This window comes from Falco peregrinus, chromosome 5 (genome assembly GCF_023634155.1).
Source record: "Falco peregrinus isolate bFalPer1 chromosome 5, bFalPer1.pri, whole genome shotgun sequence".
Lineage (NCBI taxonomy): Eukaryota > Metazoa > Chordata > Aves > Falconiformes > Falconidae > Falco > Falco peregrinus.
Genome location: NC_073725.1, coordinates 32,646,838 through 32,669,366, shown reverse-complemented (window position 1 = coordinate 32,669,366; position 22,529 = coordinate 32,646,838). Strand labels below are relative to the sequence as shown.

General features: G+C 38.1%; 1 protein-coding gene across 1 annotated transcript; it reads left to right on the top strand.

Moving 5' to 3' along the window:
- Positions 1-749: 749 nt before the first annotated feature.
- Positions 750-20,504, top strand: LRRC72 (leucine rich repeat containing 72). The gene is given in 14 exon segments (XM_055803762.1): positions 750-858; positions 1,557-1,601; positions 1,604-1,654; positions 5,088-5,107; positions 5,109-5,156; positions 8,031-8,112; positions 9,590-9,703; positions 14,073-14,115; positions 14,117-14,160; positions 15,953-15,955; positions 16,249-16,337; positions 16,339-16,411; positions 17,665-17,692; positions 19,452-20,504. Coding segments are annotated over 14 exon segments (915 nt in total). The 3' UTR covers positions 19,618-20,504.
- Positions 20,505-22,529: the final 2,025 nt, after the last annotated feature.

Here is a 22,529-nt window from a genome sequence, read left to right as displayed (position 1 = left end):
GCTCGCCCCGCCGCGCCCCGCCCGGAACGGCGGCCGCCCCTGCGCGGCCCCTCGCAGCCCGCTCGCCCCCGCAGCGCCCCCGGCCCGGCCCCACAGGCGGGCGGCGCCGGGCTCGCCCCCTCGCAGTGCGGGGCCGGGGGCGCGGAGGCGAGGCGAGGGCTGGCTGGCGCGCACCGAGCGAAGGCGTGCCTGGCGGCGGGGCTGCCCTCCCCCGCTCGGCCGGGCAGCCCGGCGCGGTCCCGCCACCCTCTGTTCGCCCCAGGGCGGCAGCGGGCGGCTCGGCTCCTCCGGGAGAGCCGGCCCCGGCACCTGCGCCACAGCCTGCCCCCGGGGAGCGCCCGGCCGGGCGGAGCCGCACGCCTGAGCGCTGCGGGAGCGGCCGCTGTGGCGGGGGGTCTGGCTGGGAGGGGCGGCCCCAGCGTGTGGAGAGGGCGAGGGCTGGGGCAGCGGAGGGGGGGGCTACAAGCCGTGGGGCGCGGCCTTGGCGGCTGGCGAAGGCAGTATCGGAGATGCCGGCCCTCTGAAGCAGCTGTCCGATCCCCATCCGTACGCCTGCCGGCCTTCGGCACTCCCTGGGACAGATGTTGACACGCTTGGAGTTGGCGGACAGCTGCTCTTCTCTAGATAGCACTTGTTCCACCTGCAGATTTTATCTGTGTAGAAAGAAAGACACGGCCATTTGTCCCAGCTCCCCCCCGCCCCTGCCTGACAGCTGCGGTCAGGCTGTGGGCCAGCGAGTTCCTCGGCAAATGGCCACTGGCCCAACACCAGCTCTGCGGAACAAGCGGCTGCGAGCGCCTTTGCTTCTGCTGTTCAGGAGGTGCCGCAGGCCCGGCACACCCGCCGCAGTCACTGCGTGTATGTGCAATGCGCCCAGGATGCGCTGGAGTGGTCGTGCAGCCAATACAGGCCGCTCCAGATATGCCCATCCAAGTCCCGGTTTTGTGTTTTCAGCAATAGTGATCTTAATGATGTAGGGCATAACAACACATGCAGTAAAAACATTTTTTTTTCTGATCGATAATTTTATCAGCTGCTAGAAAACCCAGGTCCATAATCCTTACGTTACTAGGATTCATTGCTCTAGCAAATCATAGCACATCAGTAATATCCTCTGAAAAAGCAAAATTGTGTCTGTATTTTTCAACATGAAATGAACAAGCAGAGTTTTCTGGATGCATGATTTAAAACATCATGTGCATAAAGTTGCATAAAATAAAGTTGCGACTGCATTGCAAGGTAAGCAGTTTTCTTGATCCCCTGTGCTGGGTTGGCTGACCTGAGTGAGAAGCCCACCCTCCAGTCAACGTAACATTACTTTTTCACTTTGTGTCTATGAACTGTGATTATCCACAGAAAAGATGATTAGTGTAAGTGTAACATAATCGTTGGAGGATTTTTATCAATTACAAATAGAGTCTTTTAATTCAGTATCTCTTTAACTCTTTTAGACTTATGTTATAGTTTGCCAGGTGCTGTGATATATTAATTCTGGTGTGCATATTAATTTAGACACTGAATATGCATATTTTATAATGTAACCTAAAATTATGCAGTATATTCTGCTGACTGTCAGGCCATAAAAAAATGGCTGAAGATGTGTGCTTTAAGAGGAATGTGGATGTCTTAGCATTGTATCCAGCTGGACAGTTAAGTAAAGTATGTTTCTCGGTTTGGCTTTTACTAAAAGTAGAGCACACAGTAAATGGTAACCTTTCATAGTACTTTCTGTATCAGATGTTCCCTGAACATCGTTTGTATGTGAAATGTCAGTAAATCATATTTATACCTAGTCCATACATGTTGTGAAGGAAGAAATGGTGAAGATATACTGACATACGCAGCAGAGCTGTACTCGCAGTAAGCAGTTAACTGCCTCAGCCCTAGATACACAATCCTTCTCCGGCAACCCAGAATTGCTTGAGGGTCTTTAAGTTCACAGAGTTGTGCGTGAACTTCTACCACAGGGAGCAGAGGAGTGAGGCTTAATGGGCTGATCTCTGCCTGTTCTAACTGGCTCGTACGGCTGGGTGGAAAGAGTATCAAGAAGGCAAACGAAAAAACACAGGACATGCCCAGCCTAAGAACTGCCAAATTTCTGACCTCCCTGAAGAAATCTGTTATTGCAACAGTAAAACTCAGTGGTAGCACCTTTGAAATTACCTGCATCTCTACTACTAAGAATGGAGGGCAGGGCAACATGAAGTGAGTACAGGAGCACTTGTTTGGGGCTGGCAGTACTGATCAGAGAACTGATCTCCGAGAGCTTTGTGAAACAGCTTAAGATGTAGGGCAGATGAGGAGAAGAAACCATGCGAAGTGAAGGAAGGCAAAGCTTTCATGAACCTGTGGGTGTTCTAGGTTGATAGAAGTGTATGTTGTCAGATGAACATGCTGAGAGGCTACCATAGAAAGATGGATACATGACAGGGCATACTTCAAAGTTTTTGGAAAGCGTACTTTGAATTTCTGGCCAGGGCATCATTCCAAGTGTTGCATACCTGTCTGCAGCCTCACAACTGCATCTACTGTTTGTATGGTTAATATCATAGATAAAGAACTAATGTAATTTAATAATTCAGGGACAAGGTTTTCAAGGTCTCTAGGTCCTATGAATGAAAAAAAAAAAAAAAGCGTGTTAAGGGGTTTCAGTGTTGTCTAGCCTTTTTTTAGTGGAAATCAGATGGTCTTGAAAATCTACGTCTGCCCACTAGTATCTTTAAATTCCTAGTACAACTTCTGATTTACACCAAGGGTATTTGATGCTTTGTGAAAAGAAAATGTAAAACATATACTTACTGTCAAAATTATTAAAATACGTATTTTAGAAAGAAGCAAACCCATAAAATCTAAGGAAGAAGTTTAAATAATGAGTAAATTACTATATATATTTTTTTTTCTAAGTCATACAAGGAATTATTATAATGCCTATGTGTAAACAAATTAAGACTGTGTAAACAGTCTTGATAGGCACATTTTCTGAGTTTAAATACCTAAATGTGTGTGCCCTTACTGGCTTTGAAATGTTTTTTTGGTATGGAATAAAAAGAAATGTTCAGATGGCAGACACAGACACATAAGTGATCTGTCTTCCCATGAAACCTTTTTGAGAAAGATGATGCAAGGTGGCTCCTTTGATGATTGGAGAGAAGTTAATTCCTTTTATTCTATACCAATTTATATAAACCTTGAACCTCAGCCAATCTCAGTATCAGATAATGCCTCCTTACCTGTTGGTTTGGCATAATGTTCTGCTGGCTGAAATAAGAAAATGAAAAAATAATAATTAAAGTCAATCATATAAGAGGGAATGAGTTTATGTTTTTAAACCACTGCTGTTAAAAGGACATGAAAAGATGTACTTTTGGACACAGAAACCTGTGATCCTAGGAAAACTGATTAACTTAGCAGTAGGTAGGAGAAGAGTGCTGCAGGCCAAAAAGGATCAGTTTGTAAGAGACATGCAAAGTCTGGAAGGCATACAGAAAGGGACAAGTTCTTTTAAAATGTTAGAGGAATTAAGCTCTACCTGGGGCAAATTAGATACCTTAATACCAGAAAAAAACCCAGACAGATCAAGGCTTGGAGATAGTCAAGATGAGGCTGTTACTAAAGAAGGAGTAAAGCTAGTTAAAATATAAACCTGTAAACTAGGTATAGAACCACAGTGACAAAGAATATGAGGAAATTTTGGCTTTTCCACCTGAAAAGTAGTTCAGGGATGTACAGGAGAATTAGACAGTAGCTTTGTAAGAGCTCTGTATGTCCTGTCAAGACTCACCTGCTTGTCTTTACTACTCGCAGTAATGTTTTTTTCTGGTTACTTGTGACAATAGACACAGAAATATGTATTTGTTTTTATGGATTATTTGAGGAAGCCAAATAAACAGTTTAAGAAAGTAGCAATATGGGATCATCTCATTTTCAGACATACAGGAGATTAAAACTAAAGCACCTCAACTTTGTAGGGTTTGCTCTTGACATGTTTTTTTTTCCAAATGCAAGATCAGAAAAGGTATCTGCTTCCCCTTTGTATCTGGAGGGATTATTAAAATAAAACCCAAACACCAGCATCTTGGGAAGCTAGAGAGTAAGTAGGCTTTGCAGTTGGAAAACGAGTAGATCATTTTAGGCTGATGGTGGGAGGTTAATTTTTATCATCAGTCCTGTTATTTTTTTTCTAAAACACTGGTGCTAGTCTTGCAACATGTTAAAATCCACAAGGAAAGTTTTAGTGTGTCAATTAAAATTTGTCATGTAAAGGTCATCTATAATTATTCTAGTGGAAATCAAGAATATTTGTTTAAAGCAATGAAAAATAAAGAGGAGCAATTAGTGAAAATTACTTGGCAGCTCACTAATATTCTCTGGTTAGTAGGTAATTTGTTATTTATAGTACACTAGCAAGCTCAAAGTGGTAGATACACAATTAAACAAAAAAACCCTACGAGCACATAGGAGATAGTTCCAGCCTCAGTGGATGTGCTGTTTGATTTAAAACAAGATGGTTAATGAATGTGTGTAAATAGTAAGTTTATATGACAGGAGAGAAGAGGGGTGAAAAAAGGGCAAGAGGTTTCACAATATGCAGTAATATGAAAAATAATAAGAAACATGTACATTGATGTGCTTGGTGTCTGTCTTCTGTTGCCTGTCTGGCGCTGGGGCTGGACAATCCACACTGCATCTTCAATGCAACTTTCCCTTTAGGTTTGTGATGCCAGGATGCCAAACTTCTCCTGTGTTCTAAGCAGGATTTCTACAAACTGCAAAGTACATGGGGCTCATACTCCCTGGAAAAATAAATGCTGTTATGGAAAAAAAAAGAATATATCACTTAGTTTGTTTCCATTTCTTTACCATCTGCTGCTTTGTACTTTCAGGTGTGTAGAATGCTCACACTGTCTCTGCCATCTTGTTCTTTGCATCTTTCTCTGCTATGATTTCTACAGAAGTATAGCTTTTTAGTGCTTGTATAATATTATTTATAAAAAAATAAACCATTTATAAAGTGATTAAGCACCATTAATGTTAAAAACTTTGTTACTCTTTTTTCTTGTTTTGGTTTTTCTTTCCTTCTACCATAGGACTAAGAAGTATCCCAAGTCTTATCACGGTTTCATAGGTTAAGGCATTTGTGGATTAACAGCAACAAGGTAAGAATGTATTCCTTTAAAGAGCAGAATTATACATCTACACTCCCTGATTATTATTTCTTATTTTTTTAACATGAAGTATTATGTAATTGTCAAGCTACTAAATTATTTTTAATTTCCCGGCAAATTTAACTGATTTAAACATGACAGATTTGAACAAACAGTATTCTTTTGCATTAGAGAGTGTAAGCTGATATATTTTCTTTTAGATTTGCATCACATTTATAAATTTTGTGTATTTAAGAAACTGAGGTTTTGTGCTAATACCTTAGCAATAAAAAGAAACATCGAGTGTATTTTGAGCTAAACTATTGGCAAAATTGCCTGGTAGCATACCGATACCTGAGGTCTGGGGTAGCAGTTTCAGTGTAACTCATAGCAAGTATACTCTACCCACCAGAGTGGGCAGCTCTTGGAGCCGGCGGAGGGGTGCTATGGCTGTAAAGTGTTCTTGTGACAACTTCTGGTCTTCCTAGTTTTTCAGGAAAGGAATGGACTGCAGGAAATGTGTAGCTGGGTTTTTTTATGCTTTTGCAGACACGCATCATTTATTTCCTGGCAGGCTGGTGGCTGAAGTGAGACTACATTCTGCCCAGATGCCCACAAGAGTGACATAAAACTCTTTAAAATGTGCTTCTCCCTGTGCACAGTAAGTAGCTCTGCAAGGCTGGGGTTGGTGGGGTATCTTCAACCATTATGCAGGCTGTTATGTCACCTAAACATGTTCAGTTTCCAGATTTCCAGGCAAATAATTGGAGTATGACATTGGGCCACATTAATTTCTCTTGTTTCCAATGCGGCACTGCAGGGTCCTAAATCAGTTACGCAAATGACATGCCTTACTTTTTCCATCTGTGCAAATCTAGATTATGGTGTTTATTATATCCTTATAGGGGGTTTAAGACAATGCTCTGTCAAAGTTTCTGGACACTACAGTTTCCAGCCAAGTCTAAGCACATTGTATGTTACACAAAATCAACTACTTGACAGTAGAATTATCTGATTTAGAAATCTCCAAACACGTAGCCAACCATTATTAAATAGTTGAATTGAATCCAAACCTTCACCGTCAGCCACCGGTAGTTAAAAAGCAAGAAAAGTGATAAACCCCACAGATTTCTAAACTGCATTTAAATATCTTACTGTACAGTAGTTTACATGACTTCCACAGTGGGCCAAAGTTCTAAAACACCAGAATTGCTTGCTCAGCTAAATAAGTAGCTCTGTGAGCAGCAGAAAAATAAATTTACATTCCATGTCACTTAGGAGTGTATGTGTATCTGCTGCCCCAGGCTAACATCAATTATATAGCCTGTCACCTTCATTGAAAGACCTGTGGTTATCCAACTATTTTCAAAAAAAGCAAAAATATGGATACATTAAAAGGTTGAACTAAAACCACAGGTATAATAAGGCCTTCCCTTGTATTCCTAAAGGACACTAAAGAACAAGAAATGGCCAGATGAATAAGCAGAACTGATCTTGCTGACCCTAAAAGATAAATAAATCTGATTTTTGCACCAATCTCACTTTCCTACCTAGGCAGTAACAAAGAGCATTCTTCTTTTGTTCTATACAACTTGTGTGGAAATGTCATTTTCTATATAACATATGTGGAGAAGCCACTCAGTGGCTTTTCTTAGGAGAAAAATGCTCTAATAGGGGAAGCATATTTTTCTGAACTCAGAAGATGACCTCTTTTTTTGTTCCTTAAAAATTCATCACAATAATTTTGTCACAAAAAAGCAACTTTCAGATGATCCTAAAACCCCCCAAACTTGTCAAAGATAGGGAAACACCGCTATATACAGTAGGGGTGTGTGGGCTTCACACCATACAAGAATCGTTGTGAAGAGTAAGATCTTTTCATTTGTACAATATTGCTGTTTTCACTGAACCAGCTTTTTCTGAGGTGAGGCAAGACTCAGAGAATGGTGTTATTTTGAACTGTGAAGTATCTTTTCGCAGAGGATTTCAGAGAACATAGGAATGGAAAAATCTCTGTCTCAATCTCCGCCTTCCAACTTTCAAATACTGTTAATGCACAGAGCAAAGCATGTTTGTTTTAAAATCAGTGGCACAATTCCAGGACGGAAATCATTCCTCCACTTTGCATCACAGAAAACAAAGTAATGTCAGGAATAAAATTGTTGTTCTTGCATTTAAACTGTAGGAGAAATACTTAGGCACCATTATTACTCCCAGTTCTCAGCTATTATAATGGTCAGTTTGGTATCCCATTGCATATACTTTACCTTGCATTCAAGTCAAGACAATAATTAGAAATCAGCTTCTCCAAGCAAGGGGATGAGTTTTCATAGGGACGGAAGATAACTCTTTATTGGGAATATACCCATACATACATTTTTTGTTCTGTAATTGTAATTGATTCTGTAACTCTCATTAAATGTCATTTTTGGAAGTCTAGAACATATGTAAGCTCTTTGGACCTGCTAATGAAGAAGTAATTTTAAAATTAGATGCTGGGCTTATGCAAGGGTTTATTTCAGGAGTATTTTTAAATCAACATGGAATTATTACATTCTATAAGGGTGTTCTTACAGTAAAAAATATTTCAAATGTGAATAGAAGTAAAAGAAAATATGAAGACCAGTAATTCAATGAAATCTGTTTCCAAATACAAGTACTAAATTTGTAGTTAAAAAAATTGGATAGGGCTGTGCTATGTGTATTTGATGTGTAATCAGTACTTTTAATGAAGATTCAGCTGTCAAGAGAATACTTAAACCACGAGTTCTGAACAGAAATGCAAGAAACTACCTACAGTTAAATCGTTTTCAACATGCTGAGTTTATACTTCTCCAAAGTTCAGTTTAGACTGACACGTAACAGTTTTCCTAACTCTAATATCAGATCTAAGATTTAACTTTCTTGATCAAAAACTATGGCTTGACAAAGCTCTATCTCAACAATAATGAACTGGCAGATATATCAGGTACCACCGCTCTTCCGTTTTCAGGTTGTCAAGCAGGGGCCTGTACTTCATTTTCTGTGTATTGGCATTCAAATTTGTGAAAGTTGACAACAGCAAGTAACTTAATGGTTGAAAGCTCCTATGTATGCATAACATTACGTGTTAATTATTAGAAATCTAATTGTTCCAGCATACCTGAGTGGCAGTAAGGTGATATGTTTATCCTGGTCTAAGGGATGAAATGTCATTCACTTTAATTCAGGCAATTGTGAAATGTTTTTGATCTCACGTGACCCTATTTCATATTGAAAATAAACATGCAGAGCTCTTTTTACATGATGATTTTTAGTCTTCTTGCTGACCAGGTACTCTGTGAGCTGATAGAAGTACCTTTTGAGAGCCATTTGTGTTTAAATGATGAAAAACTAATAGCAGTGCTGACATTAACATAAATAAATAAAATAAATAAAAGGGTAATAAATTAGTAAGTTGTCCCATTTTAATGTAGCCACTAAAGTTCTGCAGTTTCTTCTTGATACAGTTACATTTATAGTCAGAGGTGTTCTGCAAAGCTGCTGCAAAACCGTTTAATTGTAAAATTACATGTCTTACAGTTCGATTTCAGTTTTGCTTGCTCTTGTAGGTTAAGTGGCTGTACCAGACTGGTGAATTTGTGAATGAAGAGGCCAAAGCATAATAGATTTGTGTATATTTTAGACATTTTAAATGTTAATATTTTACTTTTCTCTGTCCCTATAGAATGTTGGGATGAGAAATGGTGTTGATTAGTTTCTGTGAGATTTTGAGAAAAATGAAAGTTTGAAAGAAAAAATATGAGCACAAGAGACAATACAAAAGACAACAAAATATGGGTAACCAGAAGGGCAAGTATCATTGGTAGAGAAACGTGGATGAGAAATGCTGTATAGAATTTAGAAAATGAGATGTCTAAGACTGATGTGATGTGAGGATGTGAACACATAGTCTGGGTCAGCCACAACAACATTTTGTAATAACATTTTAACACATTAATACTTATTTGAAACTGAACTATTTTCTAAGGAATTCACTATTGCTTGTGAGGTAAATGTAGTATTAGGGATGGATATAGTGCTACGTGTGAGGCAAAGGTAACACTAGGTCAGGGTAAAAGGAAGTAAAGATGTATCAAAGATTACTGGGATAATAGGGGGAAGGGAGGAAGAAGAGAGGATGCTGATGTTGATTTGTTGAGACAAGGGTGATGGGGACAAATGGAAGGAACTGGAGTGAAAAAAGTTAGACATATAGTCAAAGTATGTGAGTATGTGACTGGAAAGATAAAAGCGATACTGAAATCTCTGGGGTTTTTTTATTATTAATCTCATGCGAAATGTTATCAAAAGGCAGGCAGAGATGGATAACTAGAATATCAAATTCAGTGTGCAGCAGAATGAAATCATTATCTAATAAAGGCAGGTAGGTATAGTGATAATAATTATTTTTAATTTTATTTCAGGTGCTCTGAAGCACTTATGTGCATTACCGATTCAGTTGCTTCGCAACAACCAGTTAAAAAAACTTGGCAAATAAGTGAAGGAACTGAAAGGAATGATAAGCTTGCAGACCCTAAGTAATACCTTGTTTTTATTTTGCAGAACAGCGAGCAGTAGTTTTTAATGTTTCCTATCAGGATGTTACTTGTCTGTTTCCACATCACTTCTCAATAGCTTTTGAAGCTAATGAATAATTTCAACCGAATTTGACAGAAGAAAGAGATATCCAAAACATGAAAACTCCACAGAGAGTACCTCAAGTAAGAAAAACCTGCCAAATGAGTTCAGAAGTTAACTGGTTTTGGCTGCTGGCTAGCCAGTCTTCTGGATGAGTAGCTTGGAGGCAAAGGAGTTTACTGCTGCTTTTTTGTAAGGGAACATGAGAGTACAGAGGGATTATCATAGAGGTGAAGGGAGCTGAGAAACGTGTGTTGTTGCTGTTGAGAGTGTGAGTCATAGGTTATAGAACCCAAACTCCTGCTTCATTAGTTCTGTTGCTCATAGAACTTACTTTCTGCATCTTTTGGCAGGCTGTGGATTTCTGTATTTATAAATATACTTTAGATATTAAGTATAATAATACCTGTTAAGTAGCATACTTTTTGATATACTGGCTGGAAATGAAAGTAGTATAGGCTCTGAAATTTCAAGTTATACATGACAGCATTGGCGCCACGAAGTTAAATATAAGAAGTAGCCTCCAGGGAAAGCGGGATTATATGCTATAAACCTATTGAAAGTGAAATTGTAAGCAGTCTTTTTCCATGGTTCCTAAAAGAATGTCATCATAGGTCATGCCAAACGCTCAGTACTTTGAGAAAACAGGAAACAAGTTTCACATCTTAGTGACCCAGTTAATGGAGGTGAATGTCATCAAGCCATACCCCCTTATGCATTTAGAAAACTGGATGTCTGATTGCAGGAAGGGAAAATATGACTCGGAAAGTACACTTTTAATTGAACTTGATACTGGGCCAAAATTAAAAAAACAATCAAGTGTTTAGGAAGACAACATGCCACCCAAATTACTGTAATTTTTTTCATTATATGCAAGATTGAAAAAATAGTCGATTTAAGAATGCAGTTGTTTGAAGTGGTTACACAAAGTCTGGACAGACATCCTATGTATGAATGGTGCAGTCACTTGAATTTAATGTTATAGCCTACAAATTAATAAGGAGCTTCAACAAGCACAGGGGGTTTGTTGTACTTGTTGCAACAGTCTGTGGGAAATAAAGACAAATAGCAGATAGTTAAAGTGCTGCCGAGACATTACAAATGGCAGTCACAATGGCATAGCGAAAACTGGGTGCGTATTGAAGTGGCTGGGACCACAGAAAAGCAAGTGTTTAAGAGAACTATCAAGCAATATATAGAATATACCAAACTACCCTGATAAAAGACAATTGTTCTTTATTTCAAAGACATGAGAGTAAACACTGATCAGTGGAAGAAAATAATTTTAACTTTACGTTCACTTTGTTTTGATCTTTGTAGTCATGAAAAAACTGTCGTTGTGTTTGTTTCAAAGAGATTTCATAATGAGTTCTCAAATTAACAGGACTCTATTGGTTTAATAAAACACACTGTCATATTTGAAGTAAATTACAATAATAAATGAACAAAATAAAATTTAAAAGTCATATCCTATATATCAGATCATATTACTATATAATTTGTATGCCTTCTTGCAATATTAAGAAATGTGTAATGGGTGCAGAATTTGCACTGTGTAGCTTTGGAGAGGGCTGTGCCCATAACTCACCTTTATAAAATAAAAACTGTTTTGGGAATGGGAGAGTTCTCACTGTTGTGAGGTTGATTTTTTTATTGCCAGACAATCTGATTAAAAACCCCGCTTGCTAGCCTTCAACAGAGCTTCTGGATGCATAATAATTTATTATTTTGTAGCTTTTGGGGACATTAGAACTATTAAAATGGGGCAGTCTAATACACTACTATTGTTCACTTTAGAATTAGTATTCAGCTGCCAAAATGTTGTGTTTCTCTTCCTTAAGGCCGTCTTGTGATTTTTAGCCACTGCCCTGCACTGGATTTATAGCATACTACTATTCTTCTTCAGGCATTCAGGGAAGACACTCAGCTTCTAAAGATTTACTGGATGGGTTGCTCACAACTGCAGCCTTCTGGGAGATACAGAAGGTTTCTTTATGGGCTCACCTTGTGTTCACATCTCCCTGTTGGAATCCAAGATTTTTGTTATGTACTCTGTAAGTTGCCTGAACTGATTTATTATCCACAGCTGATAACATCTTGCTGCTAGACCTCAGAAAACTCTTTTTGTTCTTCACTATGTTTCTACCACAGTAGTTCTTTTCTGCCCCATGTGGGATAGGCACACTGTTTTCCTACATTCCAAATAGAGAAAACAGACAAAACTGTGGCAGAAGAAAGCATTATCCCTAATTTGTAAAAGTAAAATTGCATGACCTTGACAGGAAAGTAGATAGCAGAGCCAAGAATGGATCCCAGATGTTTTGTAAAATAAGACCATCTTGATCCATACAATGGATGGATTTATTGTAAGAATGAGCAGTAGAAAAATTCATATACTCTAAAATAAACCTACAAGTAAGTGTTGAGGAGGGACATGCTCCGATTATCATCCGGATTCAGAAGTACTTAGTATCAGCCCTGGTTTGTGCCTTAGAAAAATCTCTCTTGAATCTTTATTCCATCCCACTACCAAACATACCTGCTTTTAAAGATCTTTCTGAAACATTTTTGTCTCTGGAATGCTATCACATACTTTCTTGACTCGAGAACAGACTTATCAAATGTATACCTAATCTTCTTTCTGATTAACACTTTGTAGAAAAACTAGATATATGCTACTTTGGTAAAAATGGAACTTTTTTTTTTTTTTTTAGCTGCCACCTTGTGGGTCTTGTAGTACTTTTAAGTACAGTAACTTTTTAAAAGCTGTTGAAGAACTAAAATATTTTAATATTTTAGTTCTCTGAATACATGAACAGGTGTTTCCTGTGTAGGAGATACCAAATACCCATTCCAACCTTACCGCGCCCTGAAAATAACCGCTAAATCACATCAGGCAGTGGGCCGTCTTTGGCAGTCATACTTATCCTGAAGAACATAAAATGGTGTCTTGTAGTTTACAAATCTGTGTGAAAGATTTCCAGACTTTTTTCTTCTTCTAGTATCTCTTATTTGCTTCTGTAATACCATCTTTTCTTCCCTAACTGCTAAAATTACATGTAACAGGTTCTTTTACCCTAGAGTGATTATTAGCCATAGCCTGTCCTCAGAAAAAGAAAAACAGACCAGTGTAAACCTTGGTAGAAGGTATCAAAATTGTTAATTTAAGGTATTTTTTTTTCTTTGCTCCAATATCAAGGTGGCAGCCTCCTGATTATTTTTACTGTCTCAGAAGAACAGCATTAGTATAGAAATGAGAAAATTTCTATTAAATTAAAATTAGTATAGAAATGAGAAAAATAGCACTATTATGTTTTTCATTTAGGAAAAAACTCCACCCAGAAACACTTTTTTATTTGTTTACTTGTTAGCTAGGTAGCTAGTTAGGAATGAGCCAGTTTCTATTTTAATCAACCTCAGATATCACTCTCATGAAACATACTGATCTGACACGCCAGCTAGGCAAATGTTCCACATCTGGCAGAGCAGCAGCACAGGGATGACACCTGTCTCTGGGTTGCAAAGGTTCGGTTATTCAGGTGATAGGAACCTGAACCTGAGTATTTTAGTCAAGTTCTTAATGGGCTTATAGAGCTTAGTACCTCAAGTCTCAATGAAAGTTAGCGGGACCCAGGTTCTCACAAATTCAGGCCCTTTTAAACATTTTCCTCTTTAAGTCTCTTGAGTTTTCAAACTCATCGTCTGCCAAAACATTAGAGGACTGGGTGTTTACATTTTATATTGTGTCTATGGGATAAAAACTATATATCAGCTACGATAAAGCCTTAGGTATCCTAAAGCTTATCTGGTTATAATAACTCTCTCCCTCTACAAATTTTGTGTCTTACCCTTAAGCTGTCACACCTAAAAGACTACTATTATTTAAAATAAGCATCACCTAACAATACATAAGAAAATCAAAGGCAAACACTTAGTGGTTTTGTCTGTATATCATAAAAAATAGAAAAAAAACTTCAAAGGTTTGGAGTGCGTGATGGCACCTTTACTCAGTTCTTGCCTGTGGTATTTTGCATATTCTGCAATAAGCCAATTCTTGCAGTCTGAGTGTAGTTGAATAATTTTGCATGTGTAAAGAGACTGTGTTTTGTTTACTTAGCATAAGATCAATTTGAATTTTGTAATATTTTGTACATAATCTTCAGCTACTGGTTATCTTTACTTTTTCTGCCTTGCAAAGCTAGTTGTTTTTCTTTTGCTGGGTTTGGGTTTTTTGTGATGTTGTTTGGGTTTTGTGTATACATTTTATAGACCTATTCCATAACCCTCTGGCACAAGGCCCAGGCTATTGGCTTTGTGATATACTTGCTTCCTTCAGTACAGTTCCTTGACAGGAAGTGTAAGAATTGCTTTCCTCTTCTCAAAGCATTGATAGTTGCTTTTGATTTTAATCGGTTTGAGAAAACAGATAAATTAATCTTGCCTGTTCTTTTACATGCATTTGTTGGTATAGCAAAAGATCTAACAAACAGCTGCCCATGTTATTTGCAAGATTTGTCAAGAAAATAGAGGCTGTATGGCACAAATAGTTTACTTTGCCAAATACTTTTGATTTGTGTCTTTTTCATTTGAAACTGTGTATGTTTATCTCGTATCTTGGTCTGTATTTTTGGGGGGTAAGACAGATAAAAGCCTGTGCTTAGAAACGTGTACCTACAGTTGTGCATTCAAACTAGTATGTTCACAACGGTGAGCATGCTTACTTAGATACGGGTAATATCCTCAGCTATCTACGTGTTTCTGTACAGTTCAAATATGTATATGCACATTTCTTGATGAGGTACACGCTGACCAAGCTTTCAAATATAAATCTTCATGAATCATAGAATCATTTAGGTTGGAAAAGACCTTTAAGATCCTCAGGTCCAACTGTTAACCCAGGACTGCCAAATCATCAAGAGGTCTTTCACAGCTTGTCTACTGTAAATTCTACAGAAAAAACCCTTGTTGTCTTAAGAATAGCCAGGTGATAAATCAATCCATAAACATGCCACAGTGGACCCAGAATATCAACTTTGGTGATCTTTGGCGATCTTTGTTTCTGGTGTTCAGAGAGCTGTGCGATTGGCAGGAAGACTGACAATTACTGGAGAGCACAGAGAAAGGTGTTGATTCCTACCCCAGCTCTACCTTATAAGAAAAGAAGCAAGGAAAAACTAAGTAATCTAGAAAATCTGCTCCCAGTCTTTAGGAGAATCAGGGTGCAGGACTTGAGCCATGCAGCCACAGGATTTGCAGGTGCTGGAAGACTGCGTCGCTCTGTCAGGAAGGGGAGCTGTTAGGTGGGCTGCAGCGAGTGCCAGGGGTTGATGAGGAGCTGCTGGATCTGACCACATGGCTATTTGCTGACACATTCACTTTGCACTGGTACCTCCAGTCTCTCGAATCTTTGGTCTTGTATTACACCCGTGCTCAGCACGTCTGTCAGACTGTTTTATTAATGATCATTTTTGACTAGGGAGTGATGACTGAGGCTTAATGTGCTGGAAAATACGTGTTGCATTTACAGCTCTAGAAACACTTCTGTAAATTTTCCTGGACTTAATCTCCTAAGTACAGTTATGCTGTAATCAGTCCTGGATTAAGACTGGAGGCATTAATTTGTATCAGGCTGTACCCTGGACTTTCTATTTAGCGAACTATTTCTCTAACACTACAAAGCTTCTTCACCATCTGTGGAACATTACCACAGCGTAGTCCTGGCTGTCTCCTTTACACCAGACATGTGCTCACACTTCTGTTACCTCCAGGCATGACTCCTGCAGTTCCTTCCTAATTGGTCCCCTAGACACCACGACTTATAAACATACGTGAATTCAAAATGCTTCTGCCAGAGTTACTTGTTCTAAACCTTTTAGCTCACTTCTGTTCCATAGCTGAAGTACTTAGATTAATATGCAGTTCAGATCATTGAAGTTATCCCCTATTTGACTTAACGGTCTCCAACTTGTTGTTTAATATTTAAACTTATTTTTTAATTAAAGTGCAAACCAGGAAAATTTGAGCTTTTGTTTTCATTGCAGTCCTACAGTTTTCTCTGTAATTAAGCAATGGGAATTGAACTGGCCTTGAACCAGGACTTGGTTTTGCTGTTCATACAGAAACTTCCAAATCTTTATGGACTTCTGCAGTAGGTCTCACTTAAGCAGTGTGAAAAGTCTTGCTTTCTGGTTTCTTGGTTTAAAACTTCTGATCCTACTGCACTCAGAAGAAAAGACTTTAATTTATTGGACAGAGCTTTACCCTAAAGCCTTAGGAAGTATCACTCCATGTTCCCATTTTGAATTGTGAAATTCTGAAGATTTACACTGCTATTGTTACAAAGCTCTGCACAAAAAAAGTGAATCACCTTGTGCAATCAGATAGATAATACCAGCCTTTTCAGTTGATATAACAAATAAACTTTTTATATCCCTTTTAACAACAGTTACACAAAGAGAAAGGGAGTCAGCACTTCATCTTTGTAACCGCGAAAGGTCTTGTGTTATGTAGTCAATGGCTTTTGGAAAGAGAATAAAATACGCCCCTAGGGACTACAGTGGGATCTAGCAGATGCACGCAACCAGCCAGAAGACTGATGATGCCCTCAGGTATTTATAAAAATTTAAGGAAAGGCATACATTTTTAGGCAATTTGAATTAGATAAAGTTATTTTTATTGATCTGATAAAAGGGTTTTAGTAATAATAATAATAATAAAAATATTTTAGTAATGAAGTATAAATGCATCAGGAAGTCAACGAAATTGCTTCATAAAGTAGTAGTAGCAGCAAGAGGCAGCAAATGAATCCTTCTACCGAGAGTATTGTGGCGAGTTCTAGGCTCTCCCTGTAGTTCCAGAATTTTCTTTAAAGATAGTTGAACAAACAAAATATCATTTTTCCAATATGTCTTGTCAGTGTTTAGTTTTACTTTTATTTAATTAAAAACATCTCAATACAGTTCTAGGCTGAGTCTCAAGACAGTGATCAGCATCGTAGAGTTTTGATGCCCTCTAGTGCTTTTATAAAATAATCTCTTGAAGAAAGTATTTTCTTCTAAATAGTGTTTAAAATTTTACGTATCTTGCCTAGTTTGGTAAGCAGTTTCCTTTTTATGCTTCCCAAGCTGAGAATATTTTAATGATGTCTTATAATAGCATATCACGTAATTTTTAGACTTCTTAAAACATTCAGATGTGGAAAACAGCATGATCCTGGCACAAGCAAGCAGGTGACTATCACCTGGCACCTCTGACTTGTACTATATGACCATCCAGAACAAACCTTGAAATCCCACACAGTCTCATCTGCTGTTTTGATGCTTTAAAACCAAACAATGTTGTGCATAGATGACTGAAATGGTATCATTTTAAACAGTAATGTAGATAATGTTTAGAACAGTAATTACATACCTGCAATTTATATATATTTCTTTAATGTGTATATCAAAAAAGTAAACCTGAAAGTAGTGTATTTAACAGGAATTTTGAAAAGGCTGGGAAAAAAAGGGTAGTTTAATCTTTTTTTTTTTCTTTTTTTTTTTTTCTGATAATTATAATTGTCTTTATCTCTACCATGCAATCATTCACATATATAGACAGTGACATCATTTTTCTGTGAAAGAAAAAAAAGTGCATGGAAATGTATGTCTACAGGAAATAAAATACAAGAACTACATAAATTTTTTAAACAACCAACCCAACAGATACTTGTTTCCACAGTAATTTAATAAAAGATTAACTTGAACATTTCAAATCATCTGCTAGTTTTCAGTTCATTTGAACAAGGAATTTAGGATCAGTTAGGACAGCTAATCAAAATGCTGTACAGCATTAATGTTTTAATTTGAACTTTTTGTTAAAGGTTTTGAATTTGGAAATCCCACAAATAAGTAATTAATTTGGGGGATTTTTTTCTTTTCCATCTCTGAAGCATTTACTCAATTTCCTCTTCTCTTGCCTAAAAAAATACCCTAACCAGAGAAAATATCCAGTAAAAATGAGCTTTTCAGAAAAAATTCTGGTCTTTGTATTTAACATACTTGCAACTCTATACTATTCTGATGAGACAACCTACTTGCTGCTGTCTGAAATGTAATATTGAAAGGTATTCCACATTTGGAAATGGGTATATAAAAATGCTGTTTATTTATAAGATCAAATACTGATCACTAGAAAAAACAGGCTTTAAGTATTAAAGCATCAGAAGAGCTGTTCTATATTATGGCCCAGAAAACTTTCTCCTGACTGGCTGTTCAAAAGTACATACTCTCTGGAAAATATCATGACTTGTAGAATTCAACTTTTTTGGCCTGCACTTGATGTTACTTTTATTCTTTTAAATTTCAAAATCATAGAAATGAATGTAAAACTTATCTCTGTTATCTTTGTGTCTGGATTGAGGCAGTCTGAGTGTTGCATTTTGAGGTGATACATTTTAGATGCCATCTTTATAACAGCAAATTTACAAACTTCAAATATCAGGCTTGTTTTTATTGTCTAGCTTTACTTGTGGAAATATTTGAAAAAATTATTAAGGGAAATGATAAAAACCTACACGTGATGATATTCTTAACAATTTGATTTTATATCGCTGCTCACTTGAATACAGCTCTTTACAATGAAGCTAATTTACATTTAAAAATTCTTGCCCACCTTCAGTGGAGTTAATTGTCCTTATTGATAGAATTGATGTACAGCTTCCCCTCCATCGTATTTATGTAGACGCTTACACTTTGCAAGGTACCTTTTCATGACAAAGTGTGTCATACTGGGTGGACACAGTCCCATGGTTTATATTAGGTGTGTGTCACTAAAGGTACCTCTTCAGGAAATAAGTTCTTAGAAGATCACGTTTTAATATTTTATCTGAGTTAAAAGGATTTGATCTAACATGAAGTCCTTGTCAATTCTGCATTGATGATGTGTGTCTGCCACTTCTCTCTCCCAGCCTGCAGCTGTGGCAGGATGCATGAACATAAGCCTGCAGTGTTCTGGATTCGGAGGTTGGACTAGGGATATCAGCATGGTGGCTGGTGAAAAGAACCACAGTGAAATAAATGTGTATTTGCTTTAATGCAGGGGTCCTCAAACTACGGCCCGCGGGCCGGATACGGCCCCCCAGGGTCCTCAATCCGGCCCCCGATATTTACAGACCCCCCCGCCGGGGGTTGGGGGGGGAAACCAAGGGGCCGCAGATGACTGCCTGCCACTGCATCCGCGCGCCGGCCCCCTGGTTAAAAAGTTTGAGGGCCCCCGCTTTAATGGGCATCATATCACTATGAAATCATAAAATTAGTTTTATGACTTTAATAAGAGCATTAAAAGTATACAACAATTATAATTTCTGGGGGGGAAAAAAGCAGTTGAAAATAACAAAATATTTTTAAGTCTACTATAAATGTATTTTAAATAATTTCTAGCATGGTCTTTTTTTTCCTTAGAATCCTGTGATTTTGACCTTTTCTTATTTTGTTTTGCCACCTTGATTTTGGTAAAGGAAGGAAACCTTCCAAAAATCGAAAATTTTCAAATTCTCAGTGTCTTCATGACTTTTAACTTCACTTGCTACACAGAGTGTGTGTAGTAAATTATCTCCAAAGTAGTTTGGAAAGTTTCAGGTAATGCTCATTTGCTTTGTTCTTTTTGCAGAGTACCATTTGAGAACCCTGAAGATGCCATTTTACTACAGGCAATCACAAGATCGTTAATGGAATTTTCCTCTATTGACTGCAACAAAGTAGCCACCTGTCAAGAAAGATGGATTGAAAACAAAGCAGAAGAACCCCATGAGAAGCTGACAGTCCTATTTAGATGAATGCTTTCTTCCTTAAGAAAAAAATTATTCCTCTCTAGCGTGGAGATAAGCCCCTTAAGTTAGTTAATCTCTCTATAAAACAAGTACAGTAAACCATGCATCTAATTAAATGAACTTCCAGCCAAAAAAGTGTTAGTGTAACATTCCTTTTATCATTAGATATGTAATATGGAGAGTGAAGAAAATAAGAAAACAAATTCTAAATAGTGGCAATGTTAGAATAAAAGTTGCTTGGAGCGTAATCCTTGCCATACTTTCGTTATCAGAAATTATTAAAGCTAAACTGCAAGTTAATTTTTAAGAAACTAAGGATAAATAATTTCATTCATTATCATTTCTACTGAAGAATTAGACTTACTGCATTCACTGGCAGTAATTTGTCTTCATCAAAATAAAGATATGAGAAAGCAACCAGTAAGCTTTTCTCATCTCTGAGACAGATCAAAGTTTCAATTTGCTAATTAGTGTGCTCCGCAAATGCACTGAAAACTCTTAAGTTTTGTGAGGATGCTCATTTAGTCTCAGTGCGGTGGAACCATGAGTTCTTAAGCATGCCGATATCTCCCTCTTGGCTGTGGCTGCTAATATTTTCCGGGGATGCAGGCCTCTGCTTACCAGTCCTTCCGCAGAGGCAGGATTTGCTGCGCACAACGCGCTGCCCCGAGACTGCTGGCTGGTTTTAACATGCTCTTTTATAGCCAAGTGGGTCATGCAGCACTGTACCACCACACCTGACACATCCGGCTTCTACAGCCTGTTACCATTAAGGAAACTAGTGGGAAATGTGCACACAGAGGGAAAATGATACATTTCCTCACATCTTTTCCCCTCCATTCTGCCAAAAGCTAAGTCAGTGCTCTCTGATGTATTAAAGCCCTTCTTCAGTCTGTGGCTTGTCTTCCGAGTTCCTTCTTTGCTAAGTTAGCACAGAACCACAGGACACTCTAGGCTGGCAGGGATCTCTGGAGCTTGTTTAGTCCAACCTTCCTGCTGAAAGCAGGTCTGAGATTAGGTTATCCAGTGCCCTGTCAAGGTGAGTCAAGTATTTCCGATGAGGGACATACCCCCACTTCCTGGCAATCTCTTTCAGTGTTTAATTGCACTCTAGAGCATTTTCTTGTATTCAGATGGAATTTCAGCTGCAACAGCCTGGGCCTGTTGGCTGTTGTGCTGCCCCTGTGCATCCCCCATCTTCTCTATAACTACTTCTAGGTATTGTAAGACTGTGATGAGATCTCCCAAAGTCATCTTTTCTCTAACAAACTAAATTCCTCCAACCTTGTGATCATCATGGTGGCACCCTCACTGGACCTCTCCTGTTGTTTAAGTCTCTCTTGAATTGAGTTGATCAAAACAGGACAAAGTATTCCGGATGTGGCCTAGCAACTGCCAAGCCAAGTGCCATAGTTACACCTTTGATCTGCTGGATATATTAGACTTTTGTTGTCACTATTTATCTTCACTGCTGGCTGCAGGTGAGCTTGCTGCCTGCACTCCAGACCTCCAGGTCTTTTTGATAGAATTATAGAATGGTTTGGGTTGGAAGGGAGCTTAAGATCATCTAGTTCCAACTCCCTGAGACAGACAGGGACACCCTCCACTAGACCACGTTTTCAGCAGTCCCAGACAGATGCTTCGGATTACTCCATCCCAGATACAGGACTTCATCTCTGTTACATCTCATAATTCCTTTCACTTCTTTGATATTTTGATGTTAGATTCCTGACTTTTTGATTTCACCTTCCTTATTTTTCTTGCTTAAAGTTCCACACATATTGTAAATGCCCTTAAATTAGCCTCAATTTTGTGATTTAAAAGGTAGATCAACATCTTGGCTTCGATCAGGTTTTGAGAATGTTTAATTTCTCAAATTGAATCAGTCTACAGAGAAGCTAGGCCAAACTAAGCTTCAGCTAGCATGTTTCCTTAAAGAGATCCTCTTTAAGTAACTGTCCATTAGGATTTACTGAGTGTAATCCATAGTTTGTCTTGAATCTTTTGAACTCCGACAGCTGACTGTGCTCATGGACATAGTCGATGATGTAATCATTATGCAGCAATTTCACAATCCCAGAACCTGTAGATTTTACATGTCATAATAGACATAGAAAAGGCTGAATTTAAGAGATTCTCTCTGAAAGTAGACTGTATCCCACTTGGAACTAGACTAACGTAGTAAGAAATGTCATTTCAGAGTAAATTTCATTGATTTGAAATTTTTGTATCAAATCAGAGGCCCAGTATTTCTGGCCTGGATATACTCCTGCCCTGTCTTCTTTAGATTAAAGAAAAATGAAAGTGAAGGATTGTTTCAGTTTTCTGCACAGAGAATGCTGCAATGCAATGTTTCAACTTCAAAAAAATTATTACAGGTTCTTTTTTAACAACTAATTTAACATTTTCCCCAAAGAATATAGATTTTGAAAAGAAAATACGTATTTTACAGGAGTAACTGTTGAAGAATTTTAACATGACTTCTTGTAATCTTTTTGAGGTATAAATGGGCTCAGAGAAGGCAATGAGGTGATTTTTATATATATGTATATATAATCTTTGATGGTGAAAAGTCATCAAAACCTCTTAGATTTTTTGGCCCTCCCACTGTTGCATACAGGTGTCCCAGGAATACATATATTAAACAACAACGAAAAAGCCTACCATGGCATTCAGAAGCTCTTCATTATGTTTGCTACCTGTTCACATTTGTAGTTTGTAAACGTTGGATGCTGCCCAATAAGCCACAATCAGTAGAATCACTGACTGCCGTGTCCACCTTTCTTAAAACGCAACGCTTTCCACATACTCATCCGTTTGAACTTTGTCAAAAGGTTTGAGTCTGTTTTAGAGCCATTATTGAAAAAAGATAACGTTGATTATTATATATGAAGAAATACTCAAAGGTAATTGCAAAT